The sequence below is a fragment of the Homarus americanus genome, unplaced genomic scaffold (assembly GCF_018991925.1).
Source record: "Homarus americanus isolate GMGI-L3 unplaced genomic scaffold, GMGI_Hamer_2.0 scaffold19179, whole genome shotgun sequence".
Taxonomy (NCBI): Eukaryota; Metazoa; Arthropoda; class Malacostraca; order Decapoda; family Nephropidae; genus Homarus; species Homarus americanus.
Window position 1 is genome coordinate 123,356 of NW_024754174.1, and position 15,311 is coordinate 138,666.

The 15,311-nt window shown below is 40.7% G+C and overlaps 1 protein-coding gene across 1 annotated transcript in view; it reads right to left on the minus strand.

Moving 5' to 3' along the window:
* The window catches only part of LOC121855707 (choline O-acetyltransferase-like), a 57,811-nt gene that overhangs the window by 26,926 nt on the left and 15,574 nt on the right, over positions 1-15,311 (minus strand). The window contains exon 4 of the mRNA XM_042350793.1: positions 10,843-11,040. Within this exon, the coding sequence (XP_042206727.1) occupies positions 10,843-11,040 (198 nt within the window). The remainder of the gene's footprint in view (positions 1-10,842; positions 11,041-15,311) is intronic.

The following is a 15,311-nucleotide window of genomic DNA, read 5'->3' on the forward strand; positions in this document are numbered from 1 at the left end:
GTTTAGGGAATCAGAACAGCAAATTTAGGATGCATGAGAACTGAGAGGGAGGCGAGGAAGAGATGACATTATGTAAACAAACCTCTCCTCCTGTAGTCGCTGAAGGAGTGTACGTGAAGGATCTTAGTTGTGGTGGATGGGGATGTGGGTCCTAGTGAGGTGGATGGATGGTGGACGTTTGTGTGGTGGATGGAGTGTAGGTACTTGAATATGTATACCTGTTTCTGCCCTTAAATCTCTACCTGTTAACTTGTACTTGTATTTACACCTGTACTTGTACCTAAACTGTTATTTCTGAACACATAAACTACCACGCCGTCCTCTCCTTAACTTGACTGCCCCGGATGCGCACTGTTGCCATCACTGTTTGGCAGAATACGTACCCCTTGAGAGAACACAATTTACATCTCATTCGGCTGGGTTGACAGGTTACTCAGCCACATGACGCCCTTTCGCTATTCAATAATCTCGTAATATATTTTCTGATGCCGAGTCGCAATACAGGTACAGTTCACCTTAGTGTAAATATTTCTCTGTGTGTTTTATTTCTCTCAGTATTTTTATTATTACTTATTTTTGTAGTAAATTAAACATTTTATTGTATTTATTTTTTTTAATTTCTTCGTAAGTCATTATTGTTTTTATTTCTAGTAAGTCCGTTCTGCCTCACTTTAAACACGGGATCACTTTTGCACAGTTCATACTAAGAATCGTAACCATGACGGAATATATGTAAAGAAGAAATAACATTTACCCTTTTCAACTATGACTAACACACAAACGATGCTTTTGATTCAAAGACGTGAACTCATGAATAAAAAAGTGAGTATCAGTGGTGAGTACAGGTAGGTAAGTAGATAGATAGATAGATAGATAGTAAAATCATCATAGAGGTTCTCATTGATTACGCATGTAGTACAGTCACCTCAAAATATCCAGGTCCTCGGCAATCAGAATGAACTGCTAGAACGTTCCCTCACAAATTTCAACGTTATGTAAGGCAGTGGTAGGCAGCCCGGTTAGTTAGTGGGATCCATTAGAAACCCCCTCTCATTTCAGTGGGCCACATGGGGTCTAGATCAACGAGGTGGATACAGTATTTGGCAAATTCAGTGAGAGAGCTACAATCGAAGCCTTATCGAAGCCTTGTCACAGAAATGAGACAGGTTTATTCAGTCCCATGAAGCTCCGACACCTGTTTCGAGATGTTTTGTGTATCGGTGACATGAATCTCGACGGTCAGTTTAGTAGCCGCTGTTGTAGTGTTAACATACGTATGTCAGAGTGAAGTGTTATGAATTGTCATAGTGTAATAGTGCCGTCGTCGTTGGTAAGGGAACATAATGGTAAGTGGAGGCTAACACGGGCTGTATTTGGTGAGGTTAATGTGTTAAATATGAGGATATACAGTAGGCTACCCGGCAAGGGAGTAGGTATTGTGGCCGGAGCTGACTCATCCTATACCACAATCAACTGCTAAAACTGCAGTATATACCATGATCTTATTCCCTTACAAACTCATACCAATCACTCCACGAAAAAGCACAACTAACATTTCGCAAGGACTTACATGGCGGAATACTTAGACATATTATTATAGTTAAATGGGAAATAAGTAAATTTGTTGCCCGTGTGTTTACAAAATGGCGTCTCGGTTCACTTGCTTTCAGTGAAAACCAACCACCCAAAAAAAAAAAAAGAATGAAAATGTTTCCTTACATTAAGTATTTCTAATACGATTAAATCATAATCATATGATACATCAAGTGAGTATTTGAATAATTTTAGCTTTTGTGAAACTGTAATCCATCTCACCCATATGTTGTCATTGTCAGCTGGCTGATAGAGAAGAAATACTGTAAACTGGAAGCTATAAACAATTGGACATCTGATACTGCATAAGCTGTTTAACACATGTGAATAGTTTGGAAGGGCACCGTGCATACAGTATTTTTAGCGTCGAACCAAGAAAACCTAACTTCAACAAATAACTTCTTCATAAATTTGGGTTAAGTGGGCCAGGTCAGGTTTGGTTGGTTCCTTTGTCGTCATGGTTAATATTGACGACATAACTGCCACAGATTAATTTGTTTTGTTGGATCTTTTCTTTCTATAATTTTATGGCTGATTTCGGATATGATATTCCTTTATTGGACAAATGCTTCATTTGGTAAATAATTAGGCCTCTAGGCTTGCACGAGTGGCACAACTTCGTCGTTCGTGGTGATAAAATGGGAATGCGAACTGATCCAGCTTCATTTTTTCCTCTGATCTGTGTATGTTTACGAGCCACTTGATCTGAGCGGCTTCTCTCACATCGACAAAAACACCTCTAAAATTATTTTTGTTAGATTAGCGCGGTCTTCTAACAATGCTTCGGCCACTTGTGTTTCTTATCAACTAAGGTTAGGTTAGGTTTTAATTTAAAAATAACCCCATCTTAACACATTTGCCCAAACTATGTCAGTGTCCACTGCAAGACACAGTGAAATCGAGGCGTTCTTAAATTTGGCTAACATGGAGAACTTCACAACCGATGCATTATTTGTTGTGATGTAGTAAAAGAAACAATTGAAACCCTCCTGTCTTGTAAGTTTCAAAAGTCTGGACTCCTATTACAGCAGGTTTAAATTCTATAGGACTTAAATAATAAAATGCAGAATGCTATATACAATTAGATAGTACTTTAACTAAACAGAGGTATTTTAATTTTGAACGGAAGAATACACACCACTTGAGTATTTGGCATGACTCATTTTAGAGACTATGTCGTAAGAAAACATAGCTAATTAATCGAATAAGAATCTCTTGTGTTAACTGTTTATGGATTTTTGGTTTAAATATCAATAAAGTTGTATATAATTAGAGTAATGAACAAAACTGTGGCTTCATTTATGAATGTTGTTTCAGGCAGCATGGTCCCTGGCCTAAGACATGACGGGTGAGACCAAGGCTTCCTCTACCTCCAGGGCAAGGTGAGCATTACTTCTGTTGTTGTTGTTATGACACAGTGGACAAATATATTTATAATTTTTTTAGTGTTAACTGAAAATATTGTTAGTATCGTGGTTGTTCCTGTTAGTTGATGTGTACATTTGTTGGTTAAGGAGAGATTCGCCTCTGATTTTTATTTTATTTTATTTTTTTTGAGGGGTGCATAATTTTTTGGGACACATTTTTGGCAATGATTAAATGATTGTCTAATAGGAGAGAAAGAAAAAAGGTAGGAATGTGAAATATACATAGTTTACCTTCAGAACTTTATAATCTTATCATTAAAGCTCTCTTAGGAATGTTGAAAGCCTAAATTACTTAATGATGATAGATAACACTAACTAACTGTACCAAACTTAATGATCTTACATATCAAGTGATTTGGTTAGGTTAGGTTGGGTTGGTTTCCGTTACCAATCGTTGTAGTGCCACATACTGTTGCTGTTTATAATACACTTATAAAGACACTTCTGTAGGTTCATGGTCATTATTTAATCCTTTCCCACCTAATAAGCATATTTAGTTTAGAGCAAATACACCCTTGAGATCCTTCTAATATATAATGCAGTTTAAGAGGTGACTTTCTCGTTAATCTTTTGAGAAAAATAATTATTGGAGTAAAGGACAATGGAAGGTTAATCGGATTGTTTTTTTTCTTCAGGTAAGTGAAATTTAACAGCTCCTCGAGGGACCATAGCACACCATAACTTCAGGTATGTCCGAGTCAGTTATATTCTATATCAGTTATCGTTGTTTTTGTATTCGTTTGGGATTCTTGCATCTCCGCTAATGGAGTAAATCGCCGGTACCTTCCGTGTTAAAGATCGGGATCACGTTTGCTGCATAGCGTTACTCGGGAAATTTTCTAGATCCATGGATTTTCTAGACAGTGACTTGCTTATAACATTAACTCAATCAAGTTTCGGAACTATGAATTTCTTTGCACCATTATTACATGATCCTTAGGTCATTTTCCATTCTGGCATCGTGTATTCTCTTAAAACTGACAAGTTGTCCAGTGTTTCTTGTGATTACCAAAGATCAGGTCCAGAGTGCACTTTTTGCAATATGGGATTGAATCTAGATCCAATCAGTTCTTTGGTGATCCTTCCCGGAACGAGGACATCTCTGAGTTATCTGGTTTTTCCATTAAGACATCCCACCAGTTTGTTGTGATCTTCTCTTTTGCGCTGGTAGTTATTTGAAGGGAACACACGTTCTTTCTTGTAAGTCGTGTTTTGCTTTTCAAGTAAAATGTTTCATCTTAAAATATGGTGCTCCCTGGAAGGCATGAATTGTTCCCCAACTTTATCTTTTCCATCATAGGCTGTTTAGGCTCCAAGGAAAAAGAATTATATATATATATATATTTTTTTTTATTGGAATTTAGAAGCACTTGGCTGCATTCTCTTTTTTGTTTTCCGCCTATGAGCAGAAAACATATAAATTTGCTGGTGGAAAATTATAGTTATTACTTATGGGATGTTAAAATTAAAGAAGTTTTTGGGTAGACTAGCGGCCACAGTTTTAATCACCCTCTTCCTTTGACGGAACCGTCTTGTCGACAACCATAGTTTTAAATGTGAAATGGCCCCGCACTGCAGCACTCGATGGAATGGGGTGGCAGAAAAACAAACCAATAAATTTGGAATTTGAAGAGGTGGCAAGTATCTACTCCTTGTTACCCTGGTCGTAATTTTTTTTTATTGTATCCTTTTAATAAATACAATTAATGAAAAAAATCATTATATACACCTGCTTTTTTTTCACACTTATATTTTCTGGCCTTGTTGGGATTTTCATCCACTCCTGACAGCCAGCCACAAAACGCCTCGTTCGTCAGCGGGCAGCCAGGCATCACGGAAGGTAGCATGTTATTGAAGTGGGATTGTGCTTAATAATAGTAATAATATTCAGAAAATTTTCATATAAGTTTACAATTAGTTTGGTATGCATATATGCAAAACAAGTACATATTTTATCATGTATGTAGACAGCGATGTATCATTTGGATATTAACTTGACTCTAAAAGAGAACGGTGAATACAAGAGTTCAGCCATGTATAAGGAACTTTTAGCTTTATGTAAGTGAGATCTCGTCTGAAAAGTGTTAGCTGGCGAGTTTCTGGGATAGAATTCTAAGAATGGATAAAAGCAAAATCCACTGGGAGGACATCGTCACCCAAATTTATACGACATTTACTAATAAAGTAACCAAATGTAAGATAATTTATAAAACTTTATTACATGTCATGGAAACGCCGGGAGGTGTGGTATTACAGTACGAGACATCGGGTGGTGTTGTGTTATCTCGTGGTCAGGTGTAAAGCAGACCATGGTTGTTCCCATAGTTGACTGATTAACACTATACCGTCTGGTCAGAAGATGGTGGTCTGTACCCAGAGGTGCTCATATATGGTGCGACGGTCAACTTGGTCATGACTCGGCTGCCAATGTCTGGTGCTGACTTCACTGGTCTATACACTGTGTAACAAGGCGTTTTAGTGTCATCAACAAATTTGCTTATGTTTCTGTCTACACCAATATCTATGTCGTTTATGTATATGATACGATAGTGATGGTCCAAGTACTGAGCCCTTGAGTACTCCACTAGTGACTTTACCCCAATCGGATTTAGCGCCATTAATGCTCACTATCCGCTTCTTGTCCCGTAACCACGTCCTAATCCAGTTTAGAAGGCTTTGCTATAATCGAGGTAAACCACATTATAATCGTATCCATCATCCACTGATTCGAAAACAGTTGAAAAGAATTATAATAAATTTGTCTGACATGAACGCCCACTTGTGATGCCAAGCTGGGAATCAGTTTGTGTTTCTCCAGGTGATTTCGAATTGAGCTTGAATTTGATGCTTCCAGTAAGTTGCCTACAATCTGGTAAAGTGGGGTCACCCTATGTGGGCACATTACAGTATGTGAGGTCAGGTCATTTACACCCTCTAGTGAGGTTAGGTAATTCACCCCCAAAATTAACATTCCTTCCCCCAGCTGTGTTTTCAACCCTTCAAAGTTTGCCGTACGGAAATCTGGGACTTCAATGGAATTTTTTCTTGCGATTGACATTAAGCTCTGTTTTGAATCTCACTTCTTTGCGTCGCTGTTAGCAAGTTCGTTTCCTACATCGACACTACTAATGAGATTTTCTCTGTTTGCGAGAGCTAAATCTATAATATTTATTACCTTGGGTGGGTTCAGCTATATGTTGACTTGGGAAACAGTCCTGAACTGTTTCAAGAGAATCCTTTGATTGTGAGTTAAAGTCGCCTACTACAATATATAGTCTTTGTTATGTATTGATGCCCTGCATATTTCATCCCAGGAATTTGTTGACATCTCCGTGGGGAGGAGGGGTTAAGGGGGGGGGGGATTTGCAGGTATGGGCTAACAGTTGGCATTGGCAGCTGCCACAGCAGCACTGAATACGTCTTGGCCCTCCGGTGCGATGTGTGCCTGCATACGTGCGACACCAATGAAGGTGGAAGTGAGGAATTATTTGTTTGTCGATACTTTTACTATTACATTCTGAACGGAATATTATAGAGGAAATGTGTATAACATCCTCAGATAAGGGGCATTATAACCAACAATGTACATAGACCGTATATAAAGAATAGTAAACTATAAGCCGATTCGACCAAGGGTAACCTAACAAAGCCTTTACATACACATCTGATACTTTGGCTTATTTCAGGTTCAGACGATTATAGTTCAAAGTCTAATGGTGAAAGTCCTTTGGCTCTAGGTGGCGAGTGTGTGTGTGTGTTTACCCTACGTATTTAATATAAAAACTCCATTAAAACAAACCTTGGCATCACCCATAACAAAGCATTTCAAGACTACCATCACAAAATACTCACCCACAAAAAAAAACAACAACAGAACAATAACAAGAAGACGAGTTAAAGAAGATGACGCCAGGAACCCTCCCCTCCCTATCTTGAACCCTTCCCTGAGTGAGAGAGCCCTTACCTCTCTCTCTCTCTCTCTCATAATGCAGAGCTACAGGTCAAGAGGCGTGAAGGTAGGGATTATCATAGCGTTAGGCTTTAGATTACACACCAGCCTTTGGGAGTATAGACGGGTATCAACAGACTCGCCGAGGAGGGATTACAAGGAGGGATTTATCCGTCGATATCGAGAACGTTTGGGATTTATCTGTCATAGTTATACCTGTTTCTCGTGTGTGTGTGTGTGTGTGTGTGTGTGTGTGAGAGATATATAAGGAATTGCTGGGGGGATTCTATATAATAAAATAAAAATCACACCGCTAAAAATAAGGCCAGTCCTCATCCCAGTTCACACCTTTATTGTGCCTAATTGTATTATTAACTAATGAGTAATTAATTATCGAAGTGATATGGCGGTCAGTGTGGTAATTGGTAGAATCTTGATCACCTAATAATAATAATAATAATGTCACCAAGATTGCATAATAAAGTTCTGAATTTACCCGGCCTTTAAATTGGGTCGGGGACAAAACACCAAAACAAACTTCTCTTTTTTATATTGAAACGATTGCCAAGTCGTTACAAATTCCTAAAATATTCATCAAATTTACAGATCGGATCATATTACACAACATTTAAGTCCGACAAGGTGACATACTTTTGATAATGTATGTGTGTATGTGTATCTATCTATATATTAACTAACAATACATTAATATATCAATATCAATCCTCCGAAATGGTGAAATAATTAACCTGACAATTGTACTGTAAACACATCTAATATACTATAGCGCTAGGCGTGTGTGTAATAATAATAATAATAATAATTGACGGTTTATTGAAAAAGTTCTGCAGCCCGAAGGCTGAAAATATACATTGGACATAAATGACTTATTACATACATTGGTGGTTTAACAAAAGCCTTCATTAGAGAAAGGTAAAGGAACATTACAGTGAACATACAGATTATTGTAGGTGTTGAACAGCAAAAACGTAGTGTAGTAACTCCCTCCCAGATGGTGTTAGGAGGGACCTCACGTGGTGTAGTAGTTCCCTCACAGATGGTGTTGAGGGGCCTCACGTGGTGTAGTAATTCCCTCACAGATGGTGTTATGAGGGGCCTCACGTGGTGTAGTAATTCCCTCACAGATGGTGTTATGAGGGGCCTCACGTGGTGTAGTAATTCCCTCACAGATGGTGTTATGAGGGGCCTCACGTGGTGTAGTAATTCCCTCACAGATGGTGTTATGAGGGGCCTCACGTGGTGTAGTAATTCCCTCACAGATGGTGTTATGAGGGGCCTCACGTGGTGTAGTAATTCCCTCACAGATGGTGTTATGAGGGCACGTGGTGTAGTAATTCCCTCACAGATGGTGTTATGAGGGCCTCACGTGGTGTAATAATTCCCTCACCTCGTGGTGTAATTCCCTCACAGATGGTGTTATGAGGGGCCTCACGTGGTGTAGTAATTCCCTCACAGATGGTGTTATGAGGGGCCTCACGTGGTGTAGTAATTCCTTCACAGATGGTGTGTGTTTGTGTGTGCTCTGCGCGGCCGAAACGGCACAATCGTTTTTCATCAAACTTGGTGAATAAATCGCAAAAAAATCGTAGAGTGGAACAAACCTGGTCCCATGTCGATGGTTTCTTTAGGAAGGCATTAATTAACAATTATATTTACGATAGAAAACATTGCAAGTCTACGGACTTGGCACACCCTCATTCGCTGTACCCTGTCACGAGCGTTCAAACTCTCACAAGGGCACGAACGTGCCCGCGATCACTTGTCGCTTCTACTGTATATCTCTCCAAGTTTCATCAGCAGAAGCCTCCAACTAGTGCTTCATCAAGAGCTTCCATTATGCATCACTAACCCTGTTGCATGAATAAAAAAAAACTTAATTATCATATCTTAATTACCCCCAATCATCATATCGCAATCATGAGAGCAAATTACTTCCTAAATGACGATCTGGCAGCGTACGTTTCTGAGTTGCCTGTTAGTGTAAGGTAGGGGACCAGGGGGAGTGGTGGTGATAGTGACGGGTGTTGGTGTCAGTGGTGGTGATAGTGGTGGTGTCAGTGGTGGTGATAGTGGTGGTGTCAGTGGTGGTGATATTGGTGGTGTCAGTGGTGGTGATAGTGACGGGTGTTGGTGTCAGTGGTGGTGATATTGGTGGTGTCAGTGGTGGTGATATTGGTGAGTGGTGGTGATATTGGTGGTGTCAGTGGTGGTGATAGTGACGGATTGTCGTGGTGGTGATATTGGTGGTGTCAGTGGTGGTGGTGATATATTGGTGGTGTGTCAGTGGTGGTGATAGTGACGATTGTTGGTGTCAGTGGTGGTGATATTGGTGGTGTCAGTGGTGGTGATATTGGTGGTGTTGGTGGTGAGTGGTGATATTAGTTGGTGTCAGTGGTGGTGATATTGGTGTTGTGCAGGTGGTGATAGTGGGTGGTGTCAGTGGTGGTGATATTGGTGGTGTCAGTGGTGGTGATATTGGTGGTGTCAGTGGTGGTGATAGGAGTTGTGGTGTTGGTGGTAAACTGCATATTGTAAATCATGAGACAGTAAAAAAAAATAAAATAAAACTTGTTTATGTAAATCGTAAAAAAAAAAATGATGAAACAATAAATGATGGAATGGTACTTGTAAATTATTATACAAAAAGAACATTAAAAAAAAAGATTGGGTTTTGTTAAGAGTAAATAAGACTTAATAAAATAGGATTGGTTTTCCTACCTTATCTGATTCGTTCCTTTCGCCTCGTTTACCTGTAATTGGATGACTGGATTGGGTGTGGCATGGATGAGTTTGATTTGGATCCGATGAGAGAGAGAGAGAGAGAGAGAGAGAGAGGCAAAAACATCATGTAGAAATAATGATATGTAGTCTCTCATATCTCTTACCTATATATTTGCGATATACTGAGAGGTTAGACATTACACACACACACACACACACACACACACGTTAACATATCTTCCAGCCTAGCCAATGACTCAGACCATCTCATCATCTTCATCAACACAGGTAACAACCCCTCCCGCTCACCTGTGTTGACTTGGAGATTATCTTATTCTTTCCCACCGGCTTAATTCACCTCCCCAAACATCTCCAGCTCACGAGAGGGAAAAATAAGAGAGGAATTTGCCGAGGAGATATTATTTTGTGTGTATATATATATTTGGGGAGGTGGGTGGGAGGGGTGGTAGAGGGGGGTGTTGGAGGGGTGTGGGAGGATATTGGAGGAGGCTGATGAAACGTAAAGAATTATTAAGTTGATGGCCAGAAGGCAAGAGTAAAGTGAATTACAGTAAGTGAATAATTACTAAGGACCTCTCTCTCTCTCTCTCTCTCCTCGTTCATCAACTGTCCTTATTACCTCCTCCTTTCGTTAATCTATCCGTGTCCCTTGTTCTATCCCACACACAGAGGAGGAGTAAAGATACACAGTAGTTAGAGGAAGTAAATAATTCAGAAATAAACGTAAAATTTCACCGCGGATAACTTGAGCAAATTAACTTTCACCGGTCCACGATCTTAATTAGTATTGGCCAGGTGAGAGATGTGTTTTATATCGTGATGTTTGTTGAGTAATGATCAGTTCTCCCTTCCTCCCCCTCTTCCCTTTCTTCTCCTCCTCCTCTTCGTCCTGCCGCCCCTCCCCCTTTCTCCCCTACCACCTCCTCCCCCCTCCTCTCTCTTCCTCCCCAAGTACTTACCCAGTTATCCATGGCGTCTTGTCTCTTGATCAGTTCTCCCTTCCTCCCCCTCTTCCCTTTCTTCTCCTCCTCCTCTTCGTCCTGCCGCCCCTCCCCCTTTCTCCCCTACCACCTCCTCCCCCCTCCTCTCTCTTCCTCCCCAAGTACTTACCCAGTTATCCATGGCGTCTTGTCTCTTGATCAGTTCTCCCTGGATCTTCTCACCAATACCTCCTGGCTTCCCGAACTCGTCCACGATCCCGACCACCACCCTGTACTCGTCTTGGGGGAGGACCGGCTTGAGGTGGGTCAGGTACCAGCCGAGGGTATGGCCCAGCGGCGGCACGGGCAGCTTGGGCACCAGCGGGTACTGTGGAGAGTGAGGTCTTGTGGGTTACCGTGGTGTTGTGTTGGGGCAGGTTGTGGTGATGGTGATACTATTACTATTACTTTTACTATTACTACTACTATTACTACTACTACTATTACTACTACTACTAATAATACAGGATATCTACTAGCTCCTACAGTCTTACAAAAGTCCTTAAAAGAAGTCCTACAAACTCGTAATTTTATAAAACAAGTCCTATTTTTTAGAACACACTCTATACACCTCTTCAAGTGTTCGGTTAAGGAATTGATTTGTTGACTTTATGAGTACAGTGAGGTTAGGTTAGGTTAGGGTAGGGTAGGTTAGGTTAGGTTAGGGTAGGGTAGGGAAGGGTAGGTTAGGTAAGTTGTTTGGCTATAATGTGTTGTCATGTTTAAGGTTTTGTGATAACAATAAACAGAGACACAGTAAATAATTAATATCTTTTGTTACCATGTTTAAATGTTTACGTCATCGGTTAAGCCAAGTAGCAATGTTAACAGACAATTCAATTTTTGGTTAATTTTCATCATTGTGTTTATTGATGTTTATTTTGTCTAAACATAATAACAAATAAATTACAACGTTGCCGAAATAAGGTCAGTCCTCATCCCAGTTCAGACCTTTATTGTGCCTAATTGTGTCATTGATAAGTAATTTATTATCTAAATAATTTGAGGTCAATGTGGTGATTGTCAGTACAGTACTTACCTTCCCAGGAGTCTGTCTGTCTGTGTCTGTCTGTCTGTCTGTCCATCGTCTTTGCCTCCCTTTCCCCCACGACCCTCCCTCCCCCCTTTGTACTGACCTAGCAATACTAATAATAATAACAACAACAATAACAGCAATAATATCAAATACATAAATGAACGCACCCTTTCCATCCCCTCCTACACACGCTCCTCCCTTTCTCCCTCCCTCAATATTCTTCCGACGCATCCCCTTTCACCCTCCCTCTCCCCCTTTCACCCTCTCTTTCCCTCCTCCTCCTCCAGCCTCCCTTGTTAACCTCCCCATTGCTCTTGTCACCTTAGTTAGAGAGGCGAGTTCATATGTGGGGAGGCGCCATGACGCACCAGAGAGAGAGAGAGAGATTTTCTATTAACAAGAGTAATGTGGGTGGTCGATCATTATGCTTGGATTTATAATGGCGTTAGTATTTTTAATCTTAATATAGTTCAGAGAGAAGCAATGTTTACAGACAAGTCCATAAATATCGTCTCCTCTGAACTTATTAACAACAAAGGATAAATCGGACTCATTATAGTGACCACGAAAATCGGTAAAAAAAAATCAATCTCTTTTTCTTAATTTCTCCATAATTAAACATATCTAAATTTCGATTTCTATGCAAGTCTTTCCAAAAATACTCTAATGTAGGTAAAGCCCATCTCTATTTACGCTCTACCACTGAGAGGGGCTTGCATCATCATAAAAATTCCGTTTGTAGCCGAGTATAGAGGTTAATAATAGTTAGTCCTTTACAACAAAACATTTTCTATCGTGACTATATTAAGAGAAAACAAAATAACCGAAACGGAGGAGGACTATAATTTTTGTCTGAAAAGTTTACGATAAAGACCTACTTTTTTTTTCGGATTAGGATCTGAAAATAACGAGTGTTTCATTATTGTTGGTTATGATTCCATGAATACATGCACTGTAATATAAATACTATTGACCTTGTCTCCTCTTATGCATATCGTGAGTGATAAAGTATGACGAGGCTGCTTGAAGTTGAATGTGTGGGAAAACGTCCATCAGTCAGGTAAGGAAAGATGGATATTGGGTTATCAAAATGCATCGTAAAGTGTGTGTCAGAATTTCACGTGGGAAGATGAGGCCGCGGATGTGTACCAGTGGACCGCTAACCCAGCCAGCACCTTGTTAAGATCTCCCACCTCTTCGCGCCCACCTTCTTCATATAATATTTTTGGAAGTTTTAGCGGGCAGACACCTCCCGTATACCTTCATTATGTTAACCTCAGTTGTTTTTATACTCCTGCTAGACGGAGTGTATAGTAAAGTAAAGTAACATAACTGTGACTGTTAATATTTTCGCTTCTGGGCTGTAGGTCTTGGTTCCCTCTGATGGTGATCTTGATATTGTATAAGTTAATTACTCCTTAAGAACAACAACGTCCCTACTCAGAGGTCAGGGTCATTGTTGCTGGAAATAGTGTTGGTGTCTGTGTCGTGACCAGTGTTTACTACGCCCACAGGTGATCATGACACTATAGAGGTAGATTGTTCATGAGGTGAGGAGGATGGTGCTTAATAACCCTGGGATCACTGGGTCAAAGGTCAAGTTATTGTTGGTTGAGAATTGAATATAGTTTTTTTCCTCGAACTGTAACATAAATTATACATGAGGCGTTGAGTGGGATGTTGTTTAGGTGTCTTGTGTTTAAGGCGGAGGTTTCCTTATAGTTTTGGGATCACTTGGGTCAAAGGTCGAGGTCATTGTTGCTGGATTGAGAATTTTGGCACTTGACGTGAGTTTTTTGTGTACCGGTGACCGCGATGATTTACCATTCTCTTGACCTGGAGGAGAAGAGGGTCTTATAGTGCCTCCCTCCCTCTGTGCCTCCCTCCCTCCACACCTCCCTTCTTCCGTGCCTCCTTCCACACCTCCCACCCTCCACATCTCCCTCCACACCTCCCACCTTCCGTTCCTCCCTCCACACCTCCCTCCCTCTGTGCAGCCCTCCCCCTGCCTGTGCCTCCCTCTGTGCCCTCCCTCCCTCTGTGCCTCCCTCCCTCCACACCTCCCTTCTTCCGTGCCTCCTTCCACACCTCCCACCCTCCACATCTCCCTCCACACCTCCCACCCTCCGTGCCTCCCTCCACACCTCCCTACCTCCCTCCTTCCACTCCACCTAGCTGGGGGTCTCTGTCTTCCAGGTCAGGGTCACAAGTTGAGGTCAAAGTTCAACCTCTACATACAATAGATAATTCGTGTGGCCTTTATAAACAACATTAACTTTCCCAAGAATACTCATAGTGATTCACATTGACGTACAGCTAAGGCATTGTCACTTTACCTCTGTCATTGTCGGGTTTATCCTTCCTCAATCTTTACCCATTTTATACCTTCTCATATTCTCCGTTGCCTCATCTACACCATCCTCCACCTACCCAATTTCAAAATATCATTCATCCCATAGGTTTCCAGATCCTCCATTTACCACACCGGATGTAACAAATTAGCTGTGATGTTTTCTTTTTAATTCTTATTTCTTTATTTCCTTACTCTTATCCTTTCTTTCCTTTTTTATTTATTTATAATCTTTCTTTATTATCTCATTCTCATTTATTCTGTCTCGTTATACTCGTAAGAGGGAGTGAGGGGGTGTTGAGATATGTGTTTACGTTTGACTGGAGGTTGTGGTCAGATCTGCAGTTGGTTCTCTCACATCCGGGGTAGTAAGGGGATATGAGGGAAGGTAGAATAACTGAGGAACCGGGATAACAGACGTTAGGTTATGATATTTCTTATAATTCACTGTATCACTGCATAATATTCAAACTACGTGACACAAAGGAAAAGCTTCATGATGTCGCATATCGTAGGCCTCCTCATTGACTGAAGACAGGCCTAAGGTATTCATTGACTCGAAATTAGCGGGAACACTCCTGACATTGTTACACGGGAGCCATTTAACCATTAAGACATATAACTCGTCGTGTGAGATGTCTCTTCCCCCCTTCTCCATTGAGTCTCCTGAATAGTATCTCATTTTGTTAGAGACAGGAAGTAGAGATCATTTCATCCATTTCTTCAACACCATCTTCTATAAAATATCAAGATTCTTTCATTTCTCAATGGAATCACTTGACGTGTGACTCATCTCTCCTTCATTTCCACAACATCACCAACTTTAGATAAAAAAAAAAAGCCAGACAGGACGTGGAACAAGAAGACCTTCCTATCGCTCATTATAACCAGAGAAGATCGTATCATTATCACACCTTCTGATCTTCTTTCTCCTCCTCCGGTTGAGAAGGAAACAATTTGTTCCCAAGACTGCCGCCACACCCTTGGCTTCTCTCTCTCTCTCTCTCTCTCTCTCTCTCTCTCTCTGCTCCCTTGCTCAAACGCCTGCCAATTACCTTCCGCGGCAGTCAGCTGACACCCAAAGAGCTGGACGTATCCCACGGTCGAATGCATCGTCCTCTTAAGGTCGGAAATCTAAATAGAATGTCATGAAGCTTTAGACTCTGTGGTAAATTGGTCTTGTGTGTCCCTCTGAGATAGTCGTTTTATATTT